The 10,322-nt window shown below is 49.0% G+C and overlaps 1 protein-coding gene across 1 annotated transcript; it reads left to right on the plus strand.

Annotated features, from left to right (window-relative positions):
* Positions 1–19: 19 nt before the first annotated feature.
* Positions 20–8,889, plus strand: Mrpl10 (mitochondrial ribosomal protein L10). The gene is made up of 5 exons (XM_059271640.1): positions 20–135; positions 3,925–4,094; positions 6,411–6,575; positions 6,828–6,972; positions 8,004–8,889. The coding sequence occupies exons 1-5, from the start codon at positions 84–86 to the stop codon at positions 8,261–8,263; spliced, it is 792 nt and encodes a 263-aa protein (XP_059127623.1). The 5' UTR covers positions 20–83; the 3' UTR covers positions 8,264–8,889.
* The last annotated feature ends 1,433 nt before the right edge of the window (positions 8,890–10,322 follow it).

Below are 10,322 nucleotides of genomic sequence, written 5' to 3' on the forward strand. Positions count from 1 at the left end.
TCCGGCCCTGGGTTTTCCTTGCTGCCCCACAATGCTTAGCTCCTTCCGTCTCCGCGCAGCGCTCGTGCGGACTTCCTGTAGCGATGGCTGCGGCGGTGGCGGGGAGACTCCGAGGAGGTCTCCCGCCCCGGGCGGGTAAGGAGAGGCCCAGGGCCTCGCGGCGCACAGGCCGGCGCTCTCTAGCCCGCGCTCCCTCCTTTCCCTCTGACCTTTCCCGCAATCTGACAGCTCTCGGTGACCCTGCCGCTAGCCGGCTCTCTGATTTGACTGGGTCCAGTGCCCTGTGGCAGCCTTTCCATCCCCATACACACCCTGGTAATGACAGCAACGACGTCACGAGCAACAATGTTTATTTCGGCTTTGGAGGTTTCTAACTCTTCGCTCAGTTCTCGTCCCCGACCCCGGAAGGTCCTTGCTGGGGTTTTAATATATTGTTTCTTAAGGTCAGCGCAAACTCAGCCTCCTCGGGTCTTCTCTCACAACCCTCGCGTTATAAAGCAGGTTCCTCAGTGAAATCTTTTGCTTGTATCCTGTTTATCGACACCCCCGCGCAGTCAATTCACAGTCTAGTTTTACATTTGCCCAGGCGCCTGTCTCGTCTGTTAAACCCCAGTGGAGGGTCGCACTGTGTCCATTCATCTTAGCTAGTCAGTGGCATTGGTGCCTGAGGTTAGTAGGCACGCGTTAGGCATTCAGTGAGTAGACTTGACACCGTACTGTAGGCCAGGGATTGTGGTTATTGTTTTACACTCATTGCCTGGTTTACATCTTACAGCAAAAGTACCTTGGGAAGAAGGCATTATTAACCCCTCTTTACAGATAAGCACACTGAAGTTTGGACCAGTTCAGTGCCAGCGCAAAAATAACACTAATAATATGCAGAGCAGGGCTTAAAATCCAGTTGCGTCTCATTCCCAAGACACTCTTAACAGGTCTTGTGGCTATTAGCCATAAAACCTCTCACCCTGGTAATCCTCCATAGTCTCCAAGAGTCTTCTAGCTGATCCTTTTCCAGCTGTACCTGGAAACGACAGTGTTGGTCTATTTATTTATTTATTTATTTATTTATTTATTTATTTATTTATTTATTTATTTATTTATCATGTATACAGTGAATGTTCAGCCTGCAGGACAGAAGAGGGCACCATATCTCATTGTAGATGGTTGTGAGCCACCATGTGGTTGCTGGGAATTGAACTCAGGACCTCTGGAAGAACATCCAGTGCTCTTAACCTCTGAGCCATCTCTCCAGGGATGTTCTCTGGGAAGTGAACCCAGGTTGTTGAGGATGAAAAAGAGTCACTTTGGCTCAGGGCTTCGGAGTGTTTCTTTGGTTTCTGAGAGAACCTTTCAAGCTTTTCTTGTCATCAGAATGTGCCATTGGGCACACAAAGGTCAGAGGACAACTTGCATGAATCTTTTCTCCACTATAGGGGGCCCCAGGGGATTGAGCCCAAGTCATCAGGCTTGGCAGTAAGTGCATTTACTGTACTGGATAAATCATCTCCCAGACCCCCCATTTTGCTTTTTTTTTTTTTTTTTTTAGCTGAGGATCGAACCCAGGGCCTTGCGCTTGCTAGGCAAGTGCTCTACCACTGAGCTAAATCCCCACCCCCATTTTGCTTTTTGAGTCAGGGTCTCACTGCTGATGTTGGCCTTGAACTCCTAATCCTCCTGCCTCTACTTCCTAGGAGCTTGGATTACTGGCATTCACCACCATCTCTGACAGGAAGAAAGACTTGTTTGGGAGGGTCGTGTCAAGTCCTAGGAGCAGACCTCAGCGCTCGGAGATGAAGCCATGCATTATCACCAGAAGGGCTTCTTAAACACAACTAGCTGGACTCTGCTCCAGAGTTTCTGATTTCGAAGGTCTAGGGCAGGCATGAGAGTGTGTATTTCTAGCAAGTTCCCAGATGAAGCTGATGTTGGCTTGATCCAGGGGTTTGTCCTTCAGGAGCTGCCGCTAAGACAGGATTGACATTTACAGTAGAGCTGGTCACAGTATCGCTTTCTTCTGTCATTTGCTCCTTTTTTTTTTTTTTTTTTTTTTTCTTTTTCCTTATTGCTTGCTGGGGAAGGGACCTAGGGCTTGGCACCTAGACCAGTTCTGCATCTCCCAGCTGCAGTCCCAGCCCCTGATGACTGTTGTATGAGCAGAGTTTTACTGGAGCACAGTCTCATCTGTTTACGTATTATTTGTGACCGTACTGGTTTTGGTTGGTTGGTTGTTTTTTTGTACATCTTATTTATTTATCTTGGGACTGGGTCTCACTGTGTATCCCCAGCTGGCCTGGAACTCACAGAAAATCCACCTGCTTCTGCCTCCCAAGCCCTAGGAGTAAAGATGTGCACTGCCTTGCCAGCTTGTTTCTCCTTCCTTCCTTCCTTCCTTTCCCTTCCCTTCCCTTCTCTCCCCTCCTCTCCCCTCCCCTTCTCTCCCTCTTTTCTTTCTTTTCTTTTTTCTTTTTTAAGACAGGTTTTCTCTCTGTAACAGCTCTGGCTGTCCTGGAACCCACATTGTAGACCAGGCTGGCCTTGAACTCACAGAGCTCCACCTGCCTCTGCCTCCTGAGTGCTGGGATTAAAGGCATGCACCACCACCACCACCACCACCACCACCACCACCACCACCACCACCCAGCTTGTTTCTTTATTTTAAAGAGCACCATCTCACAATGTAGCCTTGGCTGGCGTAGAACTCACTATGTAGACTAGTCTAGCCCTGAACTTGGGGCAATCCTCCTGCCTCTCTTTTCTGAGTGCTAGGGTTACATGCATGCCCCGCCACATCTAAGTTGTTGTTGTTGTTATTATTATTATTAATTTTTGTGTTTTGACTACATGTATGTAATGCACACCACATTTCTGCCTGGTACCTGTGGATCTCAGAAGAGGGCTTTAGATCCTCTGGAACTGGAGTTACAGATGGTTTTGAGTCATTGTGTGGGTGCTGGGAAGTGAACCCAGGCTTTCTGCAAGACCAACAAGTACTCATAACCACAGAGCCATCTCTCCAGCCCCAACCACAGCTAGGTTTTCATGGCTGTTTTTAGCAGAGTTGAGGACAGACTGTATGGACCCCAAACTTAAAATATTTATTATTTGGCCATTTAAGGAAGGGTTTGCTCAGCCCTCTCTCCATTCGCTTTATTTGTTGAGTTAGTTATTTAAGTGTGGTTTTTTGTAGACTAGACTAGATCAGTGTCCTACTGATGGCAGTCCTGAATGCTGGAATTACAAGTGTGCACACTGTTCCTGGTTCTCCATTTGTTTTGGACTTTTCAAATACTTTATCTTGTAAAAAAAAAAAAAAAAAAAAAGATAATAATCTTTGGTTTTTTGAGACAGGGTTTCTCTGTGTAGCCAGGCTGGCCTCGAACTCACAGAGATCCGCCTGCCTCTGCCTCCTAAGTGCTGGGAGTAAAGGAGTGCACCACTATCACCCAATTAAAAAATATATAATCTTTTCAACGTCTAGCACTGCACATAAGAAGGACTTTGAAGGCTGGGTCTGTAGTCCACTTGGTAGACTTGCCTAACACGCACAGAAGCCCTGCATTTAATCCGCAACACACTTAAACCAGATGCAGTGGCAAACACCTGTAATCCTGCACACAGCACTCAGGGGGAGTGGGCGGGTCAGAAGGTGATCTTCAGTAACTCTGTGAGTTCAAGGCAGCCTGGGCTGTGAGAGACCCTGTCTAAAAAGCAGCAAAAAGCAGCAGCAGTAACAAACCTGGAGAAATGAGAGTCGTAAGGGATTGAGCCACTGATAGCCACTAGAAGGAGAGGAGACTTGTTGTGCCGTCTCTAGTTCTGTGAGCCCTGTCTCTCTGTGGGAGTGGGGGTGTTCTTTTGTCCGTCGGAGATAAGCTGGGTCCTCCATGGGGCTGTCTCTTACTGCGCTGCCATCTCCCCTTCCAGCGTGGCTGCCCGCCCTCCAGACTGTGCGCCATGGCTCCAAGGCTGTGACCCGCCACCGTCGCGTCATGCACTTTGAGCGGCAGAAGCTAATGGCTCTAACTGAGTATATTCCTCCTAAGCCTGCTGTCAACCCTCGATGCCTACCACCTCCTCCCAAACCCCCCAAGGAGGTAAGGAGACTTGCTAATGCTACTTGGTGGTAGGCTGCTAAAGTTGGACTCCAAGCCACGTAGTTACTTATATCATTAGTTCACTTTCCCACTTGGAGCCGTGTGTGTGTGTGTGTGTGTGTGTGTGTGTGTGTGTGTATATTTATTATGTGTGTGTGTGAATGTGGGTACACACTTGCCACTGCCCATATGTGGAGGTCAGAGGGCAGCTTTGAGGAGTCCGTCCTCTCTTCCACCGTGTAGTCTGATTTCTACCATGCTACATAATCCACACTGCCCACAAGCTTCTGCTCAGACAAGTCCTCCTGTCTCTGTCTCTGCCTCCACATCTTGCTGCAGGAGTGCTGTGACTGCAGACGTATCAACCACATCAGGCTTTTTCTGTGGGTTCTGGGGACTGAACTCAGATCGTCAGTCTTGCACAGCAGGCACTCCAAGCCATCTCACCCAGCCCTGCTTCTTAATCATAAAATGTGCACTGGGTTCTGCATGACGTGGGCTCTGAATCACCTGGGCTGTCGGTCTGCATTTTCTTTATTTATCTGTCTCCAAAAACATACGTGAAAACTCTACAAGGTGCGGGGTGGGGGGGTGGGTTCACTCCTGCCTTTTTTTTTTTTTTTTTTTTTTGAGATGGGGAGTCTCAGGACCAAGCTCTTCTCCAACTCCTGAATTCAAGTGATCTCTTGGATGCTGAGATTACAGTGTGAGCTCCCACACCTTGCTCTTCCATTTTCAAAGGAGCCGAAGTGTCCCTGTTTCTCTAAGGGACGATAGAAGTGTTTGTCTTTGGGAAAGAACAGGAAGAAGCTAGGTGGTGCCCCAAACCTATAATCTTTGGCGTGTAGGAGGTGGAAGCTGAGGATTGGGTGTTCCGAGTCGTTCTTGGCTGCCAGTTTATACTATAGGACAAGCTGTTTTGAAAGAACAAAAAACCTGGGCAGACTGGCGCATACCTGTAATTCCAGCACTCAGGAGGCTTAAGAAAGAAGATTGCTTACGAGTTCAAGGCTACCGAGGTCTAGATAGTGAATTCCAGATCACCCAGGACTATAATGAAACCCTGTCTTAAAAAAAAAAAAAAAAAAAAAAAAAACAGTGAGGGGCTGGAGAAATGACTCAGCGGTTACTTGTTCTTACAGAGGTGGGATCCTCAGCACCCCTGGAGCAGCTCACAACTGTAATGCCAGTGCCACGAGATCCCGTGCCCTCTTCTGGCCTCCTAGGGCATTGCATGCATGGGGTGCAGACATACATACAGGCAAAATACTCATACACATAAATTGTGAGAAAGAGAAAATGAAGTCCTGGGGTGGTAAGGTAAAGGTACCCTCTGCCCAGCCTGAGTCCTAGGAAGTGAACTCATTTCATCTAGGCTTGGCATCAAATGCCTTTACCCACTGAGTCATCTTCCAGCCTCCATCACATATCTAAAATTGGTAAAATAAACTGGGCAATGGTGGCACACTCAATTGATTGTAGCACTTGGGAAGTAGATGCAGGCAGATCTCTGAGTTTGAGGCCAGCCTGGTCTACAGAGTGAGTTCCAGGATAACCCAGGGCTACACAGAGAAACCTTGTTTAGAAAAACAACAACAACAAAAAATAATAAAGTTGGTAAAATAATTCACCATTAGTACAGTGTGAGATTGATAATTGAAGTAATTGTGTGTGGTACTGGGAATTGGACGTGGTTTGTTGCATATACTAGTGGTCTGCTAAGCTCTGTCCCGAGCCTTTATTTTAACTTTTATTTTGAGACTGTCTTACTAAGTTTATTTTTATTTATTTATTTATTTATTTATTTATTTATTTTTGGTTTTTCAAGACAGGGTTTCTCTGTGTAGCTGTGGAGCCTTTCCTGGAACTCTAGCCCAGGCTGGCCTCGAACTCACAGAGATCCGCCTGCCTCTGCCTCCCGAGTGCTGGGATTAAAGGCGTGCGTCACCATTGCCCGGCTAAACTCACTTTTCAGTTCAAGACTAAACTTTTGATTCTCCTGCCTCAGCCTTCTGAGTAGCTAGAGTTAATTTTACAGGCTTGTATTACCACAGCCTGTAACTGAGGTAATCTTTGTTAACTGTGATAGCACAGGCTGCCTGCCAAGGTGTCTGGAGAAGGGCAGGCAGGCGCTCTCAGGTGCTCTGAAGCCTGAGGTCTCCAGTGGAAGCAGAACGCTCCTGGGGACGGGGGTGTTCCACCTGTTCTCCAGTCCGTTACACATTCTGGCGTCACTGACCACCCCAGTGCCTATGTGGGGAAAGGGAGGGGACCAGGAGACCTTCATATCTCCTCAGCCATCCCGTCCTGCCACAGGAGTCAGGACTTATCCAGCTCCTGCGTCGGGATATAGCAGCAGTTTTTCGAGATAACCGAATGATAGCTGTCTGCCAGAACGTGGCCATGAGTGCAGAGGACAAGCTTCTCCTGCGGCACCAGTTGCGGAAACACAAGATCTTGATAAAAGTCTTCCCCAACCAGGTAGGGTTGCCCTGGCTCAGGCCTGTCTTCCTCCTATGCCTGCTGAATGGACCCGGCTCTGCTCCTCCTGAAGGCTACCCCAACTTCTGTTCTAGTCAGCCTAGACACGCTGCCCTAGTCTGGTGCCTAAACTGTGGGTAGGGACTGAGGGGACCCTAAGGGTGTACTTTCAGCTTGGTACAGCCTGTGACTAAGGTATGTGGCTTTTCCTTCCTCTTGTCCCCCATTAGCCATTCTTTCCTGCGATCCTAGGTCCTGAAGCCTTTTCTAGAAGATTCAAAATACCGAAACCTGCTACCCCTTTTTATTGGGCACAATCTGCTACTGGTCAGTGAAGAGCCCAAGGTCAAGGAAATGGTTCGGATCTTAAAGACTATTCCTTTCCTGCCACTGCTGGGTGAGTGGGCAGCCCTGCCAGTTAGAGCCGGGGTGAAGTAGGTGAGTGGCACAGAGCCTCTGGTGGATGAGGCCTGAGTCAGCATGTTTATTGGGGACTGACTGTGTCACTCAACACCTGTGCTGTAACACTGCCACATGTCATTTCTGTACTGGAGGAAAGGGAGCATAGGGGTGTCTCCCAGTGAGGAGACGGGAGGGGACATCAGGCCTTCTGAGTCTTACCTATCAGGTAGCGGGTACTGGTGAAGGTATCAGTATCTCTTGGACCAGCAATATGGCTCAGCAGGTAAAGGTCCTGCTGCCAGAGCTGAGGATCTGAGATCAATTGCCATGACCCACGTAGTGGGAGGAGAGAACCAAGTCCCAGAAGTTGTTTGTGGTATGTGCATGCCCCCTCCAATAAATAAATAAAAACATTTAAAAATATTAAAACAAGTATCTCAAATAAAGAGGGCCGAGGGCCAGTGCTGTGACCAGTGTGTTTTGGGGTTCATTCTGTGGGGGAGACTGCCTGTGCCCCCAGAAAATTCTTGTTTCCTAGGAACTTAGATTTATAGTCATACACACCCACTCACACTCCAGGATTTTCTTTCCCTGGCATTTCATTGCAAAATACACATAACATGCGACCCACCGTCCCCTGTTTGTACATGTTTAGTTGAGTGGTGTTAGACAGATCTGTAGTGCTGTGCAGGTGACACCTCCATCCGTCCCCATCATTGTGTATCTGTGTCATTTAGATGGCAGCTCCATTTCTTCACTCCAAGAGCCTGTTGTCAAAGAAGTTCAGGAGCCACCGACTTTAGGGTGTTTGAGATTAGGTGCACATCTTAGGCATGTTTTCAGGGGAAGAGAGGAGAGGGGATTGGTGCCCAACAGTGGGAATGGGGTAAGGCACGAGTGTGACCCCGATTTTAGGGCCAACTGGGAGGGGAGAAGGGCACTGGAGAGCAGGTTCTTGGGTTGGGATGGTGCCTCTCAAGAAGAGGAACATTTGCAGGGAACCCAGCTGACCCTCCGTTCTTCTAGGTGGCTGCATTGATGACACCATTCTCAGCAGGCAGGGCTTCGTAGACTATGCCAAGCTGCCCAGCCTGGACCTGCTGCAAGGGGAGCTGGTAGGAGGGCTTACTCGCCTCATGGCCCAGACCCGCTACCTGCTTCAGCACCAGCCTTCCCAGCTGACTTCCCTGCTGGATCAGTACGTCAGACAGCAGCAGCAGGAGGAGAAGTCTGCCACATCAGCCACTGGAGAGCCCCATCCTCCTGACCCTGCTCCAGATTCCTAGCCCACCTGTTTTACCCAGCTCTGCCCAGAATACACTCTGTCCCTGTTGTCTGGCCAAGATCTAAAAGAATGTGGAGTGTGGGAGTGGCATGTGTCACTTGGCTCTCATTCACAATGACCTCCTTGGGGACAGGCCTCTTGAAGATACAGAGAAATTCCATTTCAGAATGAGGCTGTCCATTGTCTTCAGTTTCACTAGTCACTCTGTCTTTAGCTGTCCCAACCAGGGACCTGATAGGAACAGTCTCCTTCGGCTCTCCAGGCACAAAGCAGAGAGAATGGAGAATATCTTGCCCGGCCTTCTTGTCCACTGCCCCTTGCTCTGTGTCTTCCCAGCCACCCTCTCAGCTCCTCTGCATGCTGTGGTGACCTTGTGCCAAGCACTATACCAAACACAAATGCCAGCTCCTTTATTCCTTACTGTTCAGGAAAGGGCAGAGTTTGAAGTCCTGCACAAGGCCTTGAACTTGATTCTCTGAAGCCTCAAATTGCCATAGTAGAACTTTATAAAGTTACCCAGGAGTGGGTCCTGAGTGGGCTCAGAGGTTAGTGGTCCACCCTAGGGTGTGCTGGGTTGCGGAAGGAATGGGAAAACTTATTCATTATAAAAATAAAATACACTTTATGAACTCTTGTCTTGTTTTTTAAGATTTATGTATAAAAATGGACCGGAGTGATGGCTCAGCGGTTAAGAGCACAGGCTGCTCTTCCAGAGATTCCTGAGTTCAATTCCCAGCACCCACATGGTGGCTGACAACCATCTATAGTGGGATCTGATGCCCTCTTCTGGCATGAAATCAATAGAGCACTCATGTACATTTAACAACAACAACAAAAAGATTTATGTGTAAAACTGCCTACATTTACATCTGTGTACCATACCCACAGAGGTCAGAAGGGGGCATCAGACCTCCTGGAACTAGAGTTGGTGGTGGTGGTGAGCCACCACGTGGGTGGGAAATTGAACCTGAGTCCTCCAGAAGAGCAACAAGTGCTTACAGTTGAGTCTCCAGCCCTGGACTCTTGATCTTACTGTTATTCTCTGGGTTATCTCAAGTCATCTCTAAATTCTCACTTTCCTTCCTAAAAAATCCTCTTCTCTGGTCACCTGCATGTACAGATACCGTGTCTTGCATGCTTTTCCTTACGAAGGCTGTGGCAGGTAGCACAAAAGATCTAGGGGAACTAGAATTCTCTTTTAATATGGCTCTGGGGGCTGTCGCAGGAGGCCTTCCCTGGTCTTAGAGAACAGGGCCTCGAACAAGGAAGATGCTTAGCCTGTGGCCTGTGTTGTCCTTGGTTGGTACACATCTTAGGTGGATGGGGTTGAATGAGGAGTGGTTCCTCAGCATCCCTTCCCAGACTTGGAGCAATGCCACACATCTTTAGTCCTGGACAGACACTGGTGCTGAGGATCTGCAGCAGCTCTCCTCTGGCCTGGGCCGGGACCAACTTCTTACGGTGCCCAGCTCTGCGGATGCCCAGGGATGCTCAATCATTTAAAAGGCCCTTGAGGCTCTGGATGTCAGAGCAGCTGCCCGGTACTTCCAGATGCCTGCCTGGTACTGCCCACAGCATTCCTCCCTCCTGGAAGGCTTTGTCTACGCTGAGGTTCTGAAGGGAGCCCAGACAGCAGGTACCCCTGAGGTGTGTAAGACCTTGAATCTGACAAGGTTGGGCAGACAGGTGGCCCACATCATTTCTGAGGCCGTACAAGGGTTCATAGCCACAGCCTGCTGGTGCCACCATGTCTCAGACACCAAACCTGTCACTTGGTGCACATCCATTTGGATGAATTGTAGGTATTTCTCAAGAGCCAATTCTTAATTACTTCAGCAAGTGAGCATAGTGCTCCAGCAGTGGGTGAAGGTGTCTGAGGGTCAGGGGAGGGGCCCCTAAGTTGGCTTTTCTTTCTAACAGCCAACTGGTGACTGCCCCCGAGCTGCTCCCTCCCCAAAGACTCACTGCACAGGCATTTCCTGATCCCCGCAGCCGACCTGATAGGGCATCGTTAGCTCAGGGTTAACAGCCTCTGTGGGGCTTCAGCTGTCCTTCTTCCC

Source organism: Peromyscus eremicus, chromosome 8a (genome assembly GCF_949786415.1).
Source record: "Peromyscus eremicus chromosome 8a, PerEre_H2_v1, whole genome shotgun sequence".
Lineage (NCBI taxonomy): Eukaryota > Metazoa > Chordata > Mammalia > Rodentia > Cricetidae > Peromyscus > Peromyscus eremicus.